The sequence below is a fragment of the Populus trichocarpa genome, chromosome 6 (genome assembly GCF_000002775.5).
Source record: "Populus trichocarpa isolate Nisqually-1 chromosome 6, P.trichocarpa_v4.1, whole genome shotgun sequence".
Lineage (NCBI taxonomy): Eukaryota > Viridiplantae > Streptophyta > Magnoliopsida > Malpighiales > Salicaceae > Populus > Populus trichocarpa.
This window is the reverse complement of record NC_037290.2, coordinates 21,994,623-22,017,817: the sequence shown is the minus strand read 5'-3', so window position 1 is coordinate 22,017,817 and position 23,195 is coordinate 21,994,623. Positions and strand designations below refer to the sequence as shown.

At 32.3% G+C, this 23,195-nt stretch overlaps 2 protein-coding genes across 3 annotated transcripts; one reads left to right on the top strand and one right to left on the bottom strand.

Annotated features, from left to right (window-relative positions):
• Positions 1–644: 644 nt before the first annotated feature.
• Positions 645–1,262, top strand: LOC112327998 (leucine-rich repeat extensin-like protein 3). Its single transcript, XM_024603765.1, has one exon. It carries the CDS (start codon positions 645–647, stop codon positions 1,260–1,262), a length of 618 nt encoding a protein of 205 aa, XP_024459533.1.
• Positions 1,263–11,530: 10,268 nt separating this feature from the next.
• On the bottom strand, positions 11,531–17,409 carry LOC7492258 (uncharacterized). 2 transcript variants are annotated; one of them, XM_024604518.2, is made up of 5 exons: positions 16,948–17,409; positions 16,060–16,136; positions 13,884–15,884; positions 12,770–12,956; positions 11,531–12,260 (listed from the first exon to the last, which is right to left on the bottom strand). In XM_024604518.2, exons 1-5 carry the CDS (start codon positions 17,021–17,023, stop codon positions 11,650–11,652), a joined length of 2,952 nt encoding a protein of 983 aa, XP_024460286.1. In that variant the 5' UTR covers positions 17,024–17,409; the 3' UTR covers positions 11,531–11,649. The 2 variants fall into 2 exon arrangements, with proteins under 2 accessions (XP_024460286.1, XP_002308481.3); XM_002308445.4 differs by having other exon boundaries at positions 16,060–16,170; positions 16,948–17,407.
• Between the last annotated feature and the right edge of the window lie 5,786 nt (positions 17,410–23,195).

The following is a 23,195-nucleotide window of genomic DNA, read 5'->3' as shown; positions in this document are numbered from 1 at the left end:
AAATTATTAAAATGATTTTTAAAAAATTTCCCATTTTATCATAATTTTCAAATAGATTATAGCTTTTATGGTATTATTAACAATTAATTTATGAATTGATATGAATATTACATGTAATTTTCTTTTAAAAAGTAGGTTAATAAATATTCAATAAGAATAAAATACTTACTTTGTTTTTTTGTTAGAAGATTTTAACATAATCTTCTTAGATTTATTATTCTTTTACCAGGTTAATTTCATAACTTTTTTTAATTTTTTTATTAAAACTTTCTTTTCAGACCAAAAATACCTATTTTAATTATCGTAAAAGTAAATAAAATAAATTCCGAGAACCATCCCAAAATATGACGTGAGCACACTATTTCTTTCTAAATGAATGTATCTGGATCCCACTTGGCGTGGTCTTCATGTCCGAATCAAGATTTTGTAGCGATGGGATCGAAATCTAAGACAAAAAAAGGCAACTTGAAAAGAGAAATTAAAGGCTAAGATATCTCAAATCTTTGAAACCAGTCGATTCTGTGGTTCTATCGATTTATATGTTATTTAGTATTGAAACCAGATATGCTTCCACCTTTAGTTAGGTGGCCGACTCATATTTAAGAATGCATCAAGGACTGAACGACGGAAAGAAACAGAAAAGAATGGTAGACTTGGTGGTGGAAGGTGCCATGAAACCATTACTCATCGCCTCAATGGTTTTGCTGGCCATGATGGGCTTTGCCTTCTCTTCCACGAATGCCAGGCCACTGCTTAGCCAGCAAACATCCCAATCCCTGAACGGAATTCCCTTTTACCATATACATGGCCCACCGCCACCGCCTGCCAAGGGTGCCAATGTTTTTGCTAGCCGGTCTTTAAAGGCTGCCAGTGATCTTTCTAGCCAGCAACAATCTTCAATCCTCAACAGAATTCCCGTTTACCATCTATATAGCCCACCACCACCATCTCCCAAGGCTGCCGGTGCTTTTTCTAGACCACCACCACCCCCAATCCCCAAGGGTGCTATTTTCTTTGCTAGCCCACCACCACCACCCCGAATCCCCAAGGGTGCTATTTTCTTTGCTAGCCCACCACCACCATCTCCCAAGCCTGTCAAGGCTACCGGTGCTTTTTCTAGACCACCACCACCCCCAATCCCCAAGGGTGCTATTTTCTTTGCAAGCCCACCACCACCCCTAATCCCCAAAGGTGCCATTTTCTTTGCTAGCCCACCACCACCATCTCCCAAGCTTGCCAGTACTGGACCCTCTAAAGTCTAAAGAACAGTCTCCTTCCGAGATATAACCTTCACCGCCATCATTTTGAATCAGGGGTGATTGATGAGGGCCCGAATATTGTGCTATATAGTTGAGTACTAATGCAACGTCCTGGCAATCGTGTTAGCAATCCAAACATTATTTATAGCAATTATTTTTGCTCTCCCTTTTTTTTTTTTTTTTTTGATAACCCGGGGTGTTCGGGTCAGCTTACACGCACCACGACTAATCCCCGGACCCACTGAACACCCTGTAAACCCAGTAGGCAGGTAAGACACCGCGGGGGTAACAAGCGTGCACGCTGAGGCTTGAACCCAGGATGTAGAGACAAGGAAACCCTGCCAAGACCGCTGGGCCACAAGTCTCGGTGCTTATTCTCTCATTAATTGAATATTACATGCCTGTGTGTAGGGGTGAGCAAATTCGGTTCGGTTCGGTTTTTACCCAAAAAACTAACCAAAATCAAATTTTGAAAAACTTAAAAATTCAAACCGGAACCGGTTCAAACCGACCGGTTTTGGTTCGGTTCGGTTCGGTTTTTTTATTAGAAAAACCGGAAAACCTGTATTATTGTTTTTTTGGGCCTTTTGGGCTTTTTCGGGCTTTTTATTGGGCTTTCTGATGGGTTTTCTGATGGGCTTGTAATTAATGTAAATATCTTCTAATTTTGTTACAAAATTCTATAATATATTTAATATTTTTTCACTAAATATTCATTTATATTAAATTATTAGTGCTAATATTATGTTTAATATGTTGAACATCTTTCTAATATTTATATTTTGGAGTTTGGACTCCTCATGCATCAAAATTTAAATAACACACACACCAAATTAAAATTAAAATTACAAAGCATTGCCTTCAAAATGGGCTTAAAAAAACAACAAATAACATTGCCATAAAAAATAAAATACTTCATGCAAAAAATATAAATCTTCATTGTGCACATCATCTCAATCAAAAAGCACAACAAGATGACAAGAACATTGCACTTTGATTCCGTAATACCATTGACATCAAAACCTGAAAATCAAGATCTAAAATTATAACATGATAAAATAAATTAGAATATGTAAAAATAAATAGTAGTATTTTACCATCAAAGTAACTTTTGAACTAATTATCATCCGTTACTAAATGTAACTTTCCACCAAATTCTACAAAATAAAAAATTAGACATGTTAGATGATTGCAAACAATTTAATTAATAAATAACAAAATAAAAGGTGCAAATTTCTAAAAAAAATTACCCGACTCAAGGTTTTCGTAGGTTTCAAGATCATTTATCAAGCTTCTAATATCAGTTGGAATTGATCCATGATGCAACCAATTTTGACAACAAATGAGTGCTTGAACAGTTGCTGGAGAGAGAGAACTTCGAAATTGATCAAGTACACGACCACCTGTGCTAAATGCTGATTCAGAAGCCACTGTGGATATAGGAATAGCTAGAACATGTTGTGCAACCTTTGAAAGTATCTTATATTTCAAAGCATTACTTTTCCACCAACCCAAAATATCTAACTTATCATCATTAGGATCCTCACAACCTTCAATCAAATACCTCTCAACCTCATTTTTATTTTCCACACTATCCACCTCCAGCAAATGTCTTTTGAATCGAGCCAAAGTGTTAACATCTACCTCCACATCATCAATAGCATTAACATCCTGTTTATGCCTATTATTATCCACCACTTCATCAATTTTCAAATAAAACTCATACAAGTTCATCAAAGTATCTTTCACCTTATTTGTTAGCAATTGTGCTTTGTCATAATCATACAAATCACCAAAACAAAATTTCACATATTTCAACTTAAAACGTGGATCTAAGACATTAGCCACATATAATAAAAAATTCTGATTTACTTCACAACCCCAATACTTCTCAAACTTTAACATCATCTTCATTGTCATTCCACTTAAAATACTATCTTTATTTTTACACAATTGCAACAAGTTTGTATGCATGTAAATCAATTCATTGAAGAAAGAATTTGATGTGACATGCAATGAGCCAGAAAATCTCAATGTAACCATATAAAAGATCTTTAAGAACTTAACCAAAGTTCTTGCATTTTCCCAATCCTCCAAACCAGGTGGCCCTATGTTTTTTCTATTCCCCTTTGAATCAACCTCCAAAAAGTAACTCATATACCTAAGTTCTTTTTCACCTAACCTCACAAACACCTTTTCAAACTTTTCAGCAGCTTCTAGCATAAGATAAGTTGAATTCCATCGAGTTGCAACATCTAAACACAATGATTTCTTACACTCTATATGCAACTTTTCAGCACACTTCTTAAATGCAAGATGCCTTGACGGTGAAGATCTCACAAACCTAATGGCATTTCGAATCTTAACAACTGAATCATTAATCTCTTTCAAGCCATCACACACAATGAGGTTTACAATGTGTGCACAACATCTAACATGCAAGTGCTCATTTGACAATATATTAGTTGGCCAATCTTTCATCACATTCTTTAAATATGAAATGGTCACATTATTAGAGCTTGCATTGTCTAATGTAATAGTCAACAGTTTATCAATCCCCCACTCCAACAAACAATTCTCAATAACTTGGCCAATTGTCTCACCCATATGATTGGAAACTTGACAAAAATTAAGAATTCTTTTATGCAAATTCCAGTCATTATCAATCCAATGAGCTGTTAAACACATATAGTTAATATTTTGGATTGATGTCCATGTATCTGTTGTCAAGCACAATCGTTGACCCCTAAGAGCTGTCCTCAATCTATCCTTCTCTTCAACATAAAGTTTCAAACAATCTCTCATAATTGTAAAACGAGAAGGAATGTCAAATCTAGGTTGCATAGTCCTAGCAAAAAATTTAAATCCCCGACCCTCCACAAAATTAAAAGGCAACTCATCAATTATAACCATCTTTGCTAGTGCTTGTCTACATTCATCATAATTATAACCTATTGCCTTAAGACTTCCCACATTTTGTTCTCCCAATTCACCCTTCTCTATCTTAGGTTCTAATACCAAAACCTTTTGTTTCTTATCAATCACAAAAGGGAACTTCTTGCACACTTTTAAATGACTCCACATATTACTTGTGCCATTAACAATAGTATGACATGCATAATGTTTTCCACAATAATTACATTCAGCTCTAGGGGTTTTAGGATCAACATCAAGTTTTGTAAAGTGATCCCAAATTTGTGACTTCTTTTTATCATCAGCATTTCTTTTCCTAGATGTAAGGACTTGAGGTTGTTTACCTTTTGTATCTGTGGTGGATCCTGCATTGGTTGATTCTGCATTAGGTTTTGAAGTTGGAGAAGTAGTTGATGTTGGTGTAGTGCCCGTGGATGAAGCACTTTGAATTTGAGTAGTTTCCATCTGTTATTACATAATGAAAACATGTTAAAAACCAATAATTTATAATAGATTAACAATAATATGACATGCATAAGTTCAGCTGTAATTTTAAAGATTATTTTCACAAGTTAAGTTCTTTTATTTTGGTTGATATGTTGTAAAAAAAATTCTGCTGCTGAGTGCTAAGATTGTATTTTGTAATTTCAATAGACAATAATACAATACAATATATATATAAACATTATTCTCTTTTCATAAAATAAAAAAAAATTCAGTTTTCAGACCAGTGCCAATTATCTGCATTTTGTATATTAAATTAACATGCAAGAGTTTGTATATTAAATTAACCCTCATTCCGATATTAATCTAGATTCCATTATTTTTTCATTGCTACTAATGAGTAATGACCTTAATAAAACAAGAATTCAGCAAAGAAAAACACATTGTCTCTCTCAGGCATATATCATTATCATCCATTCATTTCAGAAGCAGTGGCAAGGTAAGTGATATTATCACACTACAAACCAGAACCAGGGCATAAAACCAACACAGATAAACATAAAAAGAAAATCTCAAAACTAATTGACAGCTTCTGTAGAGCTTATTTGAGTTATTTTTGTTTTCATTATTTGCAGGTTATGTTTTATGAAGCCTTGAAAAATTTGACAGGTTATCTTAAAGACTTAAACATCATTTTTCTTGTGATGAAACTAAATTCGTTCACAGAACAGAATCACAGTAATAATAGCCATGAGGAGACACAACTCCAAGCAGGCAAACATAAACATTGAACATAAAAAAAAACCAGTACTAAATACGGATGATTATACACTATCAATAATTAAATAGAAATTGCTAACAAATTAGTAAAGCAATTTTATAATCAGTAATTTCAACAATTTTTTTTCTAACAGTATCAACAATTTTTTTTTCTAACAGTATCCAAATTAACTCGAATAATCTAAAAATTAAAAAACATACGAATAAATTCTGACATACATGAAGCAGCAAGCAGAATGCCTTCACTTCAACAGAATCAACACAGCAACTGTATCTTTATTATTTGACCTCTGCATTGAAAAAAAAAACAAATACAATAAATTAAATAGATGATAAACAGATAAATCTAGGCAAAATACGAGCAGCCATTAGTTAATTAATTAATTAATTAAAACAGAAAAAACAAAATTAAAACTCACTGCTATAGAACTGATTCGGTTTCGGAGTAGTGGAGACTGTGGAGTACCATGTGATCTTGCGTAGATGAAGAGGAACGTCGATCTGTTTATGAGAGGCTTGACTGGTTTCAAACGATGGAAACACAAACTGTTTTGGATCTGTGTAACCGTGTTTCTATTTTCTAAGTCTAAGGAGACTGGAGAGGGAGAGGCGGAGAGGCGGAGAGGCGAGAGGGTGTGGGTGCTCTGGTACGGGGGCGGGTGCTCTGGTTAGGGTTAGCGGCGAGGGAGAGGGGGGACGGCAAGGGCGAGGGAGAGTGTTTCTCTGTTAGGGAATTAGGGCTAGCGAGTGGAGAGAGGCGAGAGTTCATCGTTTTCTATTTATACCGTCAACACAAAACACTGGTTAGGGAATTTTTTTTTGAACCGGTTCGGTTCGGTCCGGTTCAACCGGTTCCTGCATTATAAAACCGAAAACCGAACCGAACCGGGATTTTTTCTAACTATTCTAATCGGTTTAATCGGTTTTTTTTCTCGGTTCGGTTTTTTCGGTTAATTTTTTTTCGGTTTTCTCGGTTTATTCGGTTTTCCGGTTTTTTTGCACACCCCTACCTGTGTGTTTCAATGTGTTATTTTCCTCAACTTTTAATTTTATGATTTAAGGTGAAAATAGTTTATAAGAATGACAAATGATTTATAATAGTATAACATAAATTATTTATTAGAACTTTACTATATATAAAGTTTGTGCCTTGCCGCGAGCCAAACTAAATTTTTTCTATCATAAAAAAAAGAAGTTAAAGCAATGCAAAATAATATCAACAACAATAAAGTAAAAAATAAATTAACAATGATTTAATACAAAAAGAAATGCTTGGTAATACCTTGGAAATAGATGTTCTCAATATTCTTAAAAGATCTCAATGATCTTATTTGTTAACAAAATAAAAATTAAATAAAAACAAGATGATCACATAAAAAGTAAAAGGAAAAAAATAATATGAATTTCAATTCTTAGCAAATAAAATGTTGAACAATGAAATTGAAAGAAAAGGTAAAAAAAAAAAAAACAACCCGAGTCTATCCAAGCCAACAAACCAACTCTACAACCTAGTTGTGAGACCAAAATTAATTCATCGAAAGCAAATTGAATAAAATCATAAAGCTTAATTCTCAAATGAATCAAGTGTTAAAGATGCGAAAAAAAAAAAAAACAACAATAAAACTTTAAAAAAAAGCAATGTAAAAAAAAAACATGAGTCAATCTTAGTAAACTCATTGAATCCATGATCCAAGACATGAGATCATGATAAATTTACTCTCAATAAAACTCTTATATTTCATGTTGGTCAAAACTAATGTCAACAATTTATGTGCATTGCAACAATTAGTCTTCAATTATAAAGGTACACAGTAGTATATATAATAGTAAGTATACATCATAAATAAAGTATCCTTAAACATTTACTCTCAAATAGAATTACTTTCATTGACTATGTGAAGCTTGCAATTAAGTGAGTTTGTGTATATTTCAATGAGAGAAATGAACTTAAAACCTTTAAAAATAAAAGAATGTAATGATTGTAACCATATCTAGTTGATTAAAGATCTCAATATCCAGGTTTAAAAAGAAAATCAAGTCATATAACATTCTCAGTAGTACCTGAAAATTATTATTTATTGTTTATCCATATGATAAAAGTGGTGCTAGTTGTAGCATGATAAAGGACAAATTGTGCTCTTAATGATTGTCATGTTTTGGTATACCAAATAGAATATAGTACAATACTCTTAATGAAATATCACTTATATGAGTGATAAATATAATCGTTTCTTTGATAATTATAAAAAAATTAAATCCTCTAAAGCACTCAAGAAACCAGGAGTTGTTCAGAACTGAAATGAACATAACCATGAGAACCAAAGAAAACACTAGGTGAAGAGCTATATAAGTACTATTGTCTTGGTTTATGTAAAAATATGAATCGTTGAAGACATCATGTTCACTATTTAAGAAGAAAAATAAAGTAGTATTTTACTAAGAAATGTTCAAAGTTGAAAGTTACCTCTCTTGATGTAGTGATATATCAAATTAGTATGTCTTTATGAATTATTTGAGTCTTTATATTGGTCAAACAATTTCCATTCATTTAGGGAATTATTGGAATTTATTTTATAAAAACATGTAATGGGCCTTTTACGTCAAAATTAAATATCACGTTCACTCATATTTAGGGTTAAAACCATGTTGGTAATCCAACATTGGTATTTTAATGTGGAATATTAACATATTTTTAAAAACTAATTAAAGAAGAATGAGAAATTGTTCTAAAAGAACCTTTGGATAGCAAAACTTTCAAACCTAAAATAGCTTTTTGGATTGGGTAGTGGGTTTGTGGGCTCATGAGTTTGGGCTTGGGTTTGGTTAATGAAAAATATTTTGCTATTAAGTCCGTGTTTAATTAATAATTTCTTTTAGTCCATAAAATATCTTAATACTTGAACCATACATTAATTATGTGAAAATAATAAATGAATCTATGAAACTTCATGAATTAATGAATAATTTATGAACTATGAACATTCATCATAATTAATAAATATCCATAAATTATAAGTAGTTCATAAACTATGAACATTCATGAATTTTAAAGATTCATAAATTATAAGCAATTAATGTTATGTTTTCCAAGTCTAATAAATGTGTCTTGGGTCGGTAAAAAAGGATTAAGAAATCTCTTGAGTTATTTTATTTCTATATGGTTGGTTTTTTCTTAGATGTGTTTTTTTACTCATTCTTGAGCTTAGGTTTGATCTTTGTGGAGAGATATTGAGTATAATTTCTTTGAGTTTATTGGAACTCTATGAGGCTTATTGAAGTTAGTCTTTTTGCACTATGTGATGAGCAATAAAGCCTTAAAGACAAATGATTAATCATTGAAAAAAATAAAATTTCAAGATTGGATATTTTATAAGGATTTCAACAAGTACGTACTCTAAATTAGTTTTGTTTAAGTATTATTTCAACACTTGATAGTTTGCATACTAGATTGTTTTTCCTATATCTTTTACAAGTTTATATATTTGCTTAGTATATATGCTATCTTTTTGTAATGATTGCAAGATTACTATGTTTTTATATGTTTGCATAATTATAAACTAAACAAATAGGCTTACTTGTTGAATCATCTAATCATTTTGTAATTATTGGAAAACGGTATAATGGTAATTATATTGGCAATCCAATGCAAAAATACACCATTTGTAATAATTATTTAGTTCTCATGATTGAAAAATAAAAAATTTTAGTTCTTCAATGTATTCTTTTTTCCCTTGATTGCAAAATAAACTATGTTATATGATTTAGAAAGTTGGAAATCGTTTATAAAAAGACAAATGATTTAGGATTAAAATAAACTAAGTCGTGTGGTTATTTTATTCTTGAAGTTGCATTGTGCATTCTCTCACAAATCACTATGGATTAAAATTGTTAATTTTTCCTAACTTTTCAATTTAATCCTTGAATTTATTTATTTATTTATTTGCAAGATTGAGCCTTTCTTAGCCCAAATTAATAGTCAATCACATCTTTTTTAAACAAATGTGAAGTCAAAACACAGAGGACAAAAGTGAAAAATATGGAGAAAATAAGTGGCAGCTTCAAATTTTATCTAAAAAAAATAGTTGATACCCCATCTTTTCAGTTAATAAGTGGTTGATCCTTTTAATTGTCAAAAATTTCATCTTGGTACCAAACTTCATTTTCCTCATTTTTTAGTCTTTCTTTTTAGACAAGAGAGAGACATTCACCGGAATCCAACATAAAAAGAGAAAGTCATTGTTGACATATATGTCGACCATCAAAATGGTTAAAATTAATATCAATAAGATCCATTTGATGAAGGGAGTTTTATAGTGGTTGTTTTAAGCTTCAATATTGCCTAAAAAACTAGAACTAAGTCAAGAATGAGAAATTATATTCGGGTAATATTTTGATTTGGACCTTTTTTTGTTTATTGGATTGATATGTTGGTTTTTTATGCTTCAAGAGTATTTGTATGGTGTTTTCAGATTAAAATGAGTATTTTGGGTGAAAACTAATTATAGGCCTGATTTTTCATCCACTGTAATGGTGGTTAAATTCTGGATTCACATATAACACATCATCTATCTTATTCTAAAAACAAATGACAAACCATCCACCGCTTTTAATGAATAAAAAATCACAGGCCTAGACACAGGCCTGGCTTGAAGGCCCGTGCACTTGTGCTCTTCCTTTCACAATCCCAGGGTGTTAGGCTATTTATTGGCCCTTTTTGTTTTTGGTTTTGGTTTTTTTAATATATTTTGTATAACTATAGATTTATGAAAAAATATAGAATCCAGTTGAGTTCTTGACCCGAATCATAAGTTAAACATGTTAAGCCACAACATCTAATCTATTATTTTGTTGAATGCATTTTTTGTTCCTCAATTTGAACAAATATAATTTCACTCTTTGTTATTTATTGATTATATATTTTTATTTAAAACTAAAAAAAAAATGCAATTTGACCTTTTGGTATCAATAATATACCTTTACTATCTGAGTCCTACGCACATGTCATGGTTTTTATTTTCTTTTTTAAAAAATATTTAATATAAAAAAATCTTCATGTGTTTTAATATTATATAAATCTATTAAATAAAAAATAATCTATGGGTTAAAAACATTGTTGAATTCGATGGTGTGCATGACTTACGTTGTGGTTGGTTAACTCGAGTTCACATGGTTTTTCTTTTCAAAATTTAGTTTGATTTTTTTTCTATTAATTTTATCATTCAATATTGAGTTAGTTGGATATTTAACTTTTCAGTTTGTTTTTTTCAAGAATATCTCTATAAGTTTTGCTTGTCATCCTGGATTGATCTAGATAAATTCACTGTGTTTCCGTCTTAATATTAGATAAAAATATTATTTAGGATGCAATAAATTTTAAATTCATGATTAATTTTTTTTTTAGAGACACATTAATAATATTTAGATTTTTTTTATGTTTTTAAAAAATAATAGGATGGGCCAATGCGCGCACGCATTGTAATCTTATTTATTCAATAACAAAGAAAATTGCACGACAGTTTTATAATTCTTTTCTACAGAAAGTTAGATTATGATGAATCATAACAAATCAAATCAAGATTTAAGTACTGTTTAAGCAAATAGGAAGTGATCTATGAAAACTCAGTACTCATAAGCATAAAATAAAATTTTAAATAATTTTTTTTATCAAAAAGAAATATTTTATCATGCACTATTGGTGCAAAAGATAATATAAAACACACACACAAAATGAAGTACTAGAGATGATTTTATCAATAAAAAATTGAGATCCAATCGTTATTTTAAAATAATATTAGCAATATTTACATTTATTTGATTTTTTTCCTCACTTGAATAATATTTGCTCAAACATAATTGAAAAATTAACAAATCAAAATTAACTTTTGATGTTTTAGTGTCAGAAATAAATTTTAAAAAATAAAAAATATTATTTCAATATATTTTTAAATAAAACACATTTTAAAAATTACCTACACAAAATCAAAAGAACCAGAATTTTTGAGCAGGCTTGAGCCTACGCAGTTAAAACGACGATTACGTTTGGGCACCTATGGTCGATGCCGAGCGGCTAACCAATCATGGAAACTCAGGACTTCAGTTCATCTTGTTTTACTTCTCTAAATCTGCGATGGGGGTTTTGTTTTCTATGCAAAGAGGAGTTCATCAATTTATTCACCATCTAAGGAAATGATGATTTCATTCCTACGTTTCCGTAGTATACGTTACCCTCCTAGATCAAAAGGAACTTGTGTGCCTACACTGCTACTAGCTCTCTTACTAACTCTTCTGTCAATAGCCTCTCAATTTCCCTACCTATTACATCAACGTCCTCCCTCAAATCCAACCACGGCGATTCCCCTTCCAGTATCTTGTCCGCTGCGACGTCCTCGTTAGCTGTCGTAACTTGGCTACCGATCAATTTGCAAAGACAATCCTTGAGTCCATTTTTTATCCACTTGGGACTAATCATGGTTGCAGACCTTACCCACGGGTGTGAATTTGCATATTGCTGGTAAATCATCAGAAGGGCTATATTTAGACGGTCAAACAGCAGCCTCCTTTCAGACCTTGGCCAGGATGCATGATTACAGTACTTCTTCTCAAGTTCTTCAAATATCAAGGGGTTGACAGGGCATTCTGGGGAGTGCAATGTTCTCAGAAAAGTATCAGGATCGGCATCATTAATACCGGAGTCTAAACATACATCTACTATGTAGGAAAATTCCTTGCTCTCGGCAGCTATTTGTCTCTCTTCTGTAAATCCAACAGGGCCCTCCTCGGTATCTTCATCACTTGAGATGAGCATGGGTCCTTCCTCATATGCTTCTGACTCCAACCTAAGTAGTTGAATCTGCATCCGAAGTCCTACAGGAAGGGGAAAAAACTTAAACAAGGCAGCAATAATAGGAATGAAAATGTAAATTCCCATCAATGGGAGAATTTTTGCAGCAGAAGATTTCTCTCTCTCAAAATCAACACCATTTTTGGTCTCACTCAAGAATGCATCGGCCATGTATTTACAAGAAAGATACTGGTTTATCTATAGTGGCGAAACCACAAACCAATGAAGACAAAGAATGACTGGTCTTAGCATATTAAATCAACCAAAACCTCATTATTTAAGATTTCAAAACATTTATACTCGAAGTAATAGAATAATTTTGTCCCCTCATTGTTATTCTTTCAGCAACAACATACTAAATGAAAACTTGTGCTCAAAAACTCCAAGTGGAGTCATGAAAAAAGCAAACAAATATAAATTACAACGAAAACGCAAACGCAAACTGAACAATTCAAATGCAATGATTCAAATCCCAAGTGGAGACCAACCAATGAATGAAGAATTAACAAGCTAAACAGTTTTTCAAGATTACCACTCAGGTCAGCGCTGAGACTCTCAAAGCACTCAGAACCAGATGACAGGTCGTCTGGAAAAGGAGTTTCAAGAACCGAGACAGGACTGGGTTGATCAGTCTCCTTCGAGCATGCTGGAGATTCTACTTTGGTTACAGGGTGCTGCATGGAAACTGAACCTTTATCGGATGGCCCATTTGATGGTTTCTGAAACACCAACAAGTGCTGAGATTAACTGTTCACTATGTAGAATTGAAGTATCCATTTCATTATATAGAGACAACAGAGTAGTTCAATTAAACCAGCACCAAATTGTTTTGGATCATTCAACTAAAGCCACACACTTACAAGAAAATATACTTCGAGCTTTCAGGAAAGAAGCAAATGTTAAACATATGTATCCTAGAAAGCAGGGAAGAGATGTGCATACTTGAGTGTTTGTATCTCTATAGATATATACTAACGCAAGAGCACCAGGATTCTGTCAACTAATTTAAAGATATCTCAAAGACAGAATCATATTTGAATTGTTCAAAGAGCACTTTGTGACACAACACATGCGCTCAACCACAATTGCCTCTACAGACAGTGCGAGAAAGTTATCTGACATAAAGGTGTCCAGGTCATCAAACAAGAAAATTTACTGAAATGAGAAGCCAGGTAGGTTCTATATTGAGCTTGCAGCTAAATTAGATTAATGGCCATAGCAAATGATTGGTATTGCTCAAGGAAACAGATAGTAGGAGAAAAAATGAACTTTTTTTCTGAAACAGAATATTAAAGATTGCAATCTTGGCATGAGTATAATAAAAGAAAAGAAACACGTAGCTGTTCGAATATTTAAAAATCTACTTTTAATGATATATTTCCACGAACTGAAACTCCAATCTAAGGGAAAAGCAAAACGTTTAAGTCAGAAGTCGCGAGTCAAAAACCATACGCATCTGACTGACTGATTTTCTGCACTGCAGTAGAAAATTATTAGGAAAGAGAAGAAGATAAACAGGCAAAATTCTCCTTTCCTTAACATTGGGATTTGATAGGAAGAACACCCTATAGCTCGAAGTTTCTATCTACAGTGCTCATAATATGCCAGCATGCACAAAGGTCATCCATTAAAGATAAGAACCGTACCTGTGAACTTAAAACTTCCAGATCACTAGTAGAGGAATCGCCTTTTACCAACATGTAAGTTGATGATTCTTGTTTAATAGGCATCGAAGGCATGGCTTTGTTCTCAATTGCCACATCCACCACATTTTCAACAACTAAACTTGTATCTGTGACAATAGAATCTGGTGTCTCAGAAACTGTACAAATTTGTTCAAGTGAATCATCTTCTGCGATCTCGCTCTGCACTTGATCCAAACCAAAATTAACTTCCCGGAAAGTGTCACTGTGATCTCTATATGAGCAGCTAGACACGTGAGAATTCTTAGTAGGGGATCTGGAATTTCTAGAAGGTGAACATTCTCTCTTACTGAAATTGCCTTTTATTGTTCTGTTTCTTTCCTGCTGGATCAATTGCTTTGGGATTATATATCTGTCATGGCATACATTTTCATGGCGCATGCCTAGTCTAGGACTGCTGATCACAGTAGATGTAGCAGGCACAGACCTTGATCTAGATAGATTTCCGGTACCAACATCCTTCCAGCCTTCCCTGCTGCTAATACCCAAAGGTTCATCCCTCCTAACTGCTCCATGTTTGCGATCACCTTTATCACTAAATACTTTTTTGCAGATCATTGCATCTGAATTTCCCGACCTTGTTTCCAAATCGGGGATAGCAAGCATTTCACCTAGTGTGTTGCTACGACTAACGATTCCCATGTCCACAGACTTATGAGTCATTTTCCACCTCTCTGAAAGTCTCTTCCTGGCCTCTCTGCTCACTGATGACTCGGTAGAGCATGATGATGAAGGTCTGTATCGGTTGCTCCAATCAACGGAATTTCTGGAAGTCACTGTTGTCTCCTCTGATTCATTTGCAGACTCATTTTCAGACATGTCTGGCGAACTCTCATCCCTTGCATACCCTATAAAAGCAGGTGTTGAAAAACTCATGGAGCCGTTGCCAAAACTTTCTCTCATTTGCCTAGTTATTTCCTTTGCGATTTCTCTAGATTCTCTAGACTTATACCTTGAGGGCCCTGCATCATCAGGAAACTTTTTCTTTCCATATGACACCACCTCCCTGTTCTTGATACCAGGAGGTTCGGTGTGTTGCCTACAATCTAAAGGTGAAGCACGAGAATATTGAGGCGATGAAGTATTTTTTGTAGAATTCTGCGTTCTCCCAAGATTTGGTTTCAGAACAACAATCCTTGTAGGGAGAATGGCGGACTCGTCTTTTTGATCCAGTTGAATTTTTGACAACTCGACTGGGTTTTGAGCTCCATGCTTGCCATGAGAGTGGCTAGCAGGATCAACATGGTTTTTTCTTCGATTCTTCAATGCAGTTTGCCTCTCTATATTGGAGCCTAGGCCACTGCTCCCACAGTGTGGAGGATGTGATGGCTTCATATCTGATATGCGAGTCTGACCACAATGGGATTGTGAAGGGACACCTTGTAGATCATGCAGATGCTTTGTGAACAGGGAATCTGGCTGCTGAAGGTATTTCAGCAAAAGATCCTTGTTGGAGTCCAGATCCTCAATAGCATCATGAAATTCCCTTGAATTCTGAAGCTTTTCATCAGTTGAAAGCCGTTTAGCATCCATGAATTTCTGCTGAATGAATGCCATCTCTGCCGCTGTGAGCTTTGAGTGTGCAGTTCCCCGTGACGAGTAACTACTACTATCCATCTTTGATGGGTCTAAAACTTCAAATACATCTTTAAATTCTTGCTCATCCTTCGAGCTTTTTCTGGATGACCGCCGACCATATGAGGCATTGTTTCTTTGAGCTTTCTCTGTCAATACCATCCTTTGTGTGTAGTTCTCCAAGGACTTCTTTTGTTGTTTATGAGAAGATTGCTGCGGTGGTAACCCATCAAGGCCCATCAATCTGGCAATAACACTCGGTGACCTTCTTTTGGAATCAGATTTTCTCGACATCTCTTCTTCTAATAACTTCTTTATTGGTGTTCCAGCTGCTTGTTTTGGAGATCTCCACCCCAACTCACGAGTGAACTACAGAAGCCAAATGATTCAAATCACAACTATGAATGCAAGTAATAAATTAAATAGATACAAGAGAAAGTTGACATAGATGAAATTCCTAATTCATATAGCTGGGCAGGATTGCTTTTCAATCAATTCTGTAAAGGGAGAAATAATAAATAGAAGCAGATCAATCAACACACACCAGATCGTCGTCGCTCTGAGAACTAGAATCAGAGACCAAATTTGGGAAGTTTCTCGGTTTCCCAACCAGCCCGTTTCCTGGAAATGAATTCCCAGTACAACATTAGGTTTGCTGTTGCAAGTAAAAGGGAAGAGGGGATAGCAAGAGTCAAGACACAAAAATTGCAAGAGTTAACTAATCCAATCAAGAAATCATCGAAGAAGTGTCGTTCTGAGCATGCGAAGTTAAAGAACGTCCTGTGAATTTCCACAATATACAGAAGGTATTGTCCTCAAACTTGAAATAGCAAGCGCAGGACTAAGAATATTTTTTAATAATAATAATAATAATAAAAGTTCCAAAATAGAATATGAATAATAATTAGTCTAAATTGAAAAGAAAACACTTTAAAGAATTGCAATCATATCTTGTTACAGCCATTGAGTTAGTAAAAGAAACAAGCAAAATAATCATGCCAATACCACCATAGAATAAATAAATAAAAGGTCATAAAGTAATTCAATCAAAAGCTTACTTTAACTAAACCAAAGAAACAAAGCCAAAGCTCAATCTAGTTGTTATTTAGTGCAGGAGCCAAAATGATGAGCAAAAAAACGAAGAATAAATGCTATAATTTTTATTCAATCAAAGACCAAAAATGCATTCAAATGAGCGAAATTTCGACTATTATTTAGCTTAACTGCCTGCAAAATCTTAAGAAAAAAAAAGTAAAAACAGACTGATTTTCTTTTGCATTACTTTTGTTTCTAAAAACAAATATAAAAAAGGCCAGCAAAGGAAAAAAAATTAAAAAAAGACTTTGTTTGGATGCTGAGAAAAGTGTAGGAGAAGAATGAAAGAAAACAACCACTTCAACATTTCTAAGCTTGAAATTGCAAAAACAATTACCTTCTCTGCTAAGATTATGACTATGAAGAGGAGAAAAAGGCGAGGAATTGGACCTTCTGAGCTGAAATCTCTCCATTATTATCACTCAAAAAAAAAAACATGCAGTGCAATGCAATGTAGCAGCAGCAGCAGAAATCTAGATCGGAAATCCCGCAAAGAAGCAAGCGAGAAATAGAGAGGAAGGATCCAAGAAAATCATATAACTGAACTTAAGAAATAATATTAAAAAAAAAAAAAACTTGAATTAATTTTTTTCAGCTTCTTTATTTCCAAAGACAGGTAGTGTTACCAGATCTTGAAAATAAAATAAAAAAGATAAAAAAAGAAATATTTTCTAGAAAGAACAAAAAAAACCTAGAGAGAAAACAGCGGATAACAAAGAGAGAGAGTGTGTTCCGTTAGAACTGTCGAAGAGAGTGTGCGTGTGTGTGGGGGGTGTGATTTTTTTGAACATTCAAAAAACGATAGACTGCCAGAAGAGTGAAGGTGAGAGCGGGCAAGTAGTACCGTGTGCCCATGATTTTGGCTACACGTGTGGAGAGCGATTGGCTGCCACGTTTTCTTATGGGTTTTTTTTTGTAGGGTGTTATAGGAGGTCGTATTTTAGTTTTTGTCTCTTATTATTTCTCAGTTTTGTTTGATTTGGAATTTATTTTTTATTTCTATTTTATATGGCAGGAAATAGAGAATGAGAATGGTAAATTAATCAAGATAAAAAAAACATTTCACGATGTGGTGTGGTACATCTTGGGATAAGAGTTGCATATACGGAATCTTCATTCACTCTTTTGAGGTGCCTCATTGGCTTTGGGATAGAGTAAAACCTTGTAAATATGAAAAATAAATTATTTAGATACGTGGCATTGTTTGATGTTATTATGCAATATTTTTCAAAATATACTTGAATTAGAAAAATATTATGTTGACACTGATTTGGATGTTTTTTTTTTAATTTTGATTTTTTTTTTCAAAATTATCAAAATTAAAAGTATTTAAAAAATATTCTAACATCTTTTTTTAAGACAAAAGTATCTTTCAACCGCATTACTAGACATGTAGTGTACCAAACTAAAGCTAAGTGTGTTGGCTGAAAAATAATTTTAAGATTATTAAAAAGAATGGAGATCGAACCTGACAAATAAAAAAAGTTGAAAGATGATCAAATTTTATAAATTATTTCAAATAAAATAAATAACGATAAAAAGTATAAGGCACAAATTTAATAGGTGAACAAGTTGATGGGGGATGAAATTGAAAACAAAATCTTATTTTATAAATTATTTCGAATAAAATAAATAATAATAAAAAGAACATGCACCAGGTTTAAAGGAAAAACAAATTGAAAAGTTCCTTTGAAAATCTAGAGAAGGGTCATGCGTGAAAATTAAAGAGGATAAAGAAAACAAAAAAAAAAAAAAAAAAATTGTTGGCGCCACACCAAAAATCGGTATGTCACACGTGCTGCCTAGAAATGAAGAAGATATTAAGACAATTCTAACTATATCAAGAAAGGTTATCTTCACACACCATGCGCGGTTTCATGTCCTGCCTAAATGCGGCAACTAATACCCATTTTATATTAATTAAAATATCAAATTGTCTCTCCGCCGACTTGATGATTATTAAAAAAACCAATATAAAAATACTAAAAATCTCATGGACTCCGGTTTAACAAAATTTGATTTCAAGAGTAATATAAAAAAAACCAATATTAATCTCTATGCTTGTTTTCTGCGCGCAAAGCCACTACTTAAAAATATACGAGTAAAAACAATGGCACGTGATATCCAGGCCAAGCATATGCCTCGTGCTTGGTAACACGGAAAAAATACACATGCAAAATTCTATATTTAAGTGATGATTTTCGTGCTTAATTGGAATAAGTATGGTCGATTAAAACAATGTCTAAGTTATGATTTATCAGAAATGTATTAATTATACGATATAAAAATTACTTATTAATCCGTAACAGAAAAAAAAGGAAAAGGAAAAAGAAAAGGAAAGGTGTCTTAATCTCCACCGACAAGGCAGATGGAAGTTCATAGTTTCGGAATATATTTCTTGCACTCCTTTTCTCCTCGTGAATGAAGTAAATTCCTTGTCGTGTTTTCATTGGCTAAATGGTAAATTAAAACCGAGGGAAAACTGCAAAAAGAAAAAAGCCCCATGATTTTGATTTGACCCATTTCATTTTAGCGACTGAGTGTGGCAATTCCATCAATTAATTTGTTGAAAACAAATCCTCCAACTTCTTATTTGCGTTCTAATTGAGTCCTCATCCTTTAATTTCCTATTAATTAATCAAATTTATGTTATTCTAGCATCAAATCTGGACATGTATCCATATTTTCATGGTTTTCTCAACCGAACACTGTTTTCAGTGATGAAAATACTTTTTTTTGTTTTATGATTTTTTTGACAATTGTTTATTGTACAGTTAGGTAGAGGGATCATTTTCAGTTCGGTTTGGTTTTTATAAAAAAAAATAACCCAACCAATTTTTTTAAAAAAAAACCGAAACCGGTTCAAACCAACTGGTTTTGGTTTGATTTTTTAGAATAAAAACCGGTTCAAACTGGTTTGACTCGGCTTTGGCTCGGTTTTTTTCCTGTTTTTCCAGTTTGGGTTCAGTTTTTTTGTTTCAGGCTTGTAAAACCGAAACCGAACCGGTCGGTTTTTTCAAAATTCTAATCGGTTTAATCGATTTTTTTTCACGGTTCGGTTTTTGTTTTCTATTTTTCTCCATTTAATCGGTTTTTTGATTTGTTTGCTCACTGGGTAATTGTTTCATAAGAATAAACAAGTATTTGGTATATTATAGTTATAGAGTTTAGAGATGTAAGAGCACTCATATTTTCAAATTTATAATATTAGGATGTAATTACAAGAAACTTAAAGATTGATGACTTAAATTAGCAAATAAATCGAGGGAAAAAAAAGGAGAGTTAAAAAGATTGATGACTTAAATTTTTTTAACATCTTCTTTTACTGGAAGATTTATTTTGTTTAGTTCTAAACTAACAGCACGGCTAACCCATATTCTCAAATTAGTTTTTTTTTTATTATTATTATTAAAAAGTAATATCACTTTATACTGCCAAAGGTGGAATTGATAGCCAATTTACTCATCGGTCATCGATTTATTAATAAAGACTTGGTTTCAAAGTTACTTGTACCCTAATTTCATTTTCTTATATTACAATTCTTTTTGTTTTTTTTAAGTATTATTTCGGTTTAAAATTTTATTTTTCTTGTTTTATTGGTTTGAGAAAAGAGAGAGCAAATCATTAAAAAATATCAAAAAAAAAAGTTACTGGTTTACCACGATTCTAACCATGAAATAGTTATATTTTATGTCAAAGAGATTTTTTGACAAGAAAAGTTTCATTTAGATAATTTTTGGTTTTTATTATTCTTGAAAAAAGTAGATTGAAACTCAATTAGTTTTTTTGAAATTCGGTTGATTTTATGTTTTAAGATTGATTTTTTTCCCAAGTTTAATACCACAAATTAGGTTTTTTAAGTTTTTTTTGAGTGATTTTAAGTGTTTTTATATGAAAATTTAATTGAAAACAAATTTTAAAATCCAAAAACATTTACCTGATTTTTCAACAATCAATAATGGTTGAAATCTGTATTTATGAATGACATGTCATAAAAAAAATCAAACCCATGTGCGCATGCCTGCGCTTGGATTTCTTGCAAGACACACAAGCCATAAGAAGTTGGTTTACGGCGAATCCGGGTAAAGCACCTGACTTCTTCTTTTTTGTTTTCATTTTGTTCTTTCAAATCTGTAGTCAAACCTTCATCTTTTTTGTGTATTTTAGTTGCATTATTTTTTCATTTAAAGTTTGAGTAGGACCCTCCCTCGTAATTTTTATATTGTTAGTCATTCAATTCAGTTAGAAAAAAAAATCAAAAAATAAGATTATTAAACCTGATAAAGATATGATTTAGATCATCCGTTGAGCAAATTAACTTGGATCTATTCAAAATATCATCATCCAAGTATTTTTTATATAAATAGAACGTTGGATTAGTTTTTTAATAAAAAATAGATTTTAACTTGATTAACCAGGATAACTAAATTATATCTTGAGATCTCAACCCAAAATTAAACTCTTTAGGTGAGGTCTCAAGATATGATTTATTTATTATTCTATAGCACACTCCCTCAAGTAAAAGCTCTTTGGGTTTGAAACTTGCACAGACCTACGTTACCTTATGTTTAATTTTTATCAAATAATTAAGGATGGTGAGATTCGAACTTGTGACCGCTTGGTCTTCAAGGCTCTGATATCATGTCAAGGAATCATCTCAATCCAAAAGCTTAAACTGTTTAGGTGAGGTCCCGAGATATGATTTATATTATTCTCTGACAGTTATGTCACGACCCGAGTCCATCTAAAATATCATTATGTTAATATTTATTAAAAAAATAAAAAAGTGGCATCCATGATTTTATTTTTAGGAAAACTTGGTTTTGACCATACGAGCTTCGTCATGGTTGGAGCTGTTAAATTAATCAGGCTATTTTAGTCTAACTCATCAATAATTTAAGTTGGTTAAAAAAATAACACTGTAATAATATTGACATTTATCAGGGTATAAAAGCCCTGTAAATTTTATTAGATATACTACTGAATTTTTGAATTCATAGTTAGATTTTTTTTATGTTATAAACTTTATTGATAATAATTGTGAACTTTTTTAGGAATTTTTTTTTATCTAACTCCTAGCATATTACAAGCCAGATAACTAAAAGCGTGTTTGGGTGAGAGGTTTGGTGACTTTTTTTAAAAAATACAATCCTTTTAAAGCACAAACAACACCTTTAAAAACAAAAAATACATGTTTTTCATTAAAAAAAAAGTCACTACACACCTCCCACCCCAAACACATACTAAGTATTATAGCTAATTCAACAGTAGTAATTGATAAAATTAGAAGTGAAGTTACTGTCAGAAGTTAAGTGATAAAATTATACCATGATCCAAAATATCAACCAACTAGTTACATGCCCCGCGCGATGCCGCGGGTCAATTATTTTTTGCATTTTTAAAATAGTTAAGATCTAAAAGTATTAGGTTTTTTTACAAAGTTATACCCAAGAGTCTCAGGTTTGGTTGCAACGCCTGATCCAAGAGTAATGTTTATAATATTAATAATAACATTAAACTTGGGTTAACCCTTAGCATAAAAGTGTCTGGATTGCAATACCAGACCCAATAACATTGGACATGGGTCTGGCTGCAAGGTTGTGTCATAAAAGTGTGATAATTTAATAAATTAGTTAAAAAAAACCAACAGGAAAAAAAAAACTAATGAAAAAAAAAGAAAAAAAAATATGAATTAATTGGGTTAACCCTTCAAACCAGGTTAACCCGTCATACATTGAATTTGCATCGTGAAAGCTTGATAGTTAAAAAGAAAAAAACAAATTAATGGGTTAACCCAGAATTAACTGGGCTAACTCGTCAAACCAGGTTAACCTGTCAAACCCAAAATCCGTATAATGAAAGTTTGATAACTAAATAGAAAAAAATTTAACATTAACAATTTAAATTAAACAAAAAAAATTAATTAAAAAAAAGCATCAGCCTTTTCACAGTGGACTGCACTGTGCAGTTCACAGTCAAAGGCATAAAAAAAAAACTAAAGGCATTAGTCGAGAACTACTTAGAAAAAAATTTAATATTAATAAACTAAATTAATTAAAAATAAAAAATAAAAGAAAAAAAACCTCTAAGAAGAAAAAAAAACTAAATAGAAAGAAATTTAACATTAACAAACTAAACTAAACGAAACGAAAAAAATAATTAAAAAGAAAAAAAAAGCAAAAAATAAAATAAAATTCATATTAACTCGTCAAACCAAGTTAACCCGTTAAACCCGGGATCTGTGTCATGAATGTCTGGTAACTAAATAAAAAAAAGTGAATATTAACAAACTGAACTAAACAAAAAAAATTAATTAAAAAGAAAAAAAATCCGGGTTAACTCGTCAAACCATGTTAATCTGTTAAACCCAGTATTTGTGTCATGAAAGTCTGATAACTAAATAAAAAAAAATTAACATTAACAAACTAAATTAAAAAAAATATTTATGAAAATAATAATAATAAAAAATTAACGGGTCAACCCGGAATTAACTGGGTTCACCCGTGAAACCAGGTTAACCCGTGAAACTCGAGATATGTGTCATGAAAGTCTAATAACTAAATAGAAAGAAATTTAACATTAACA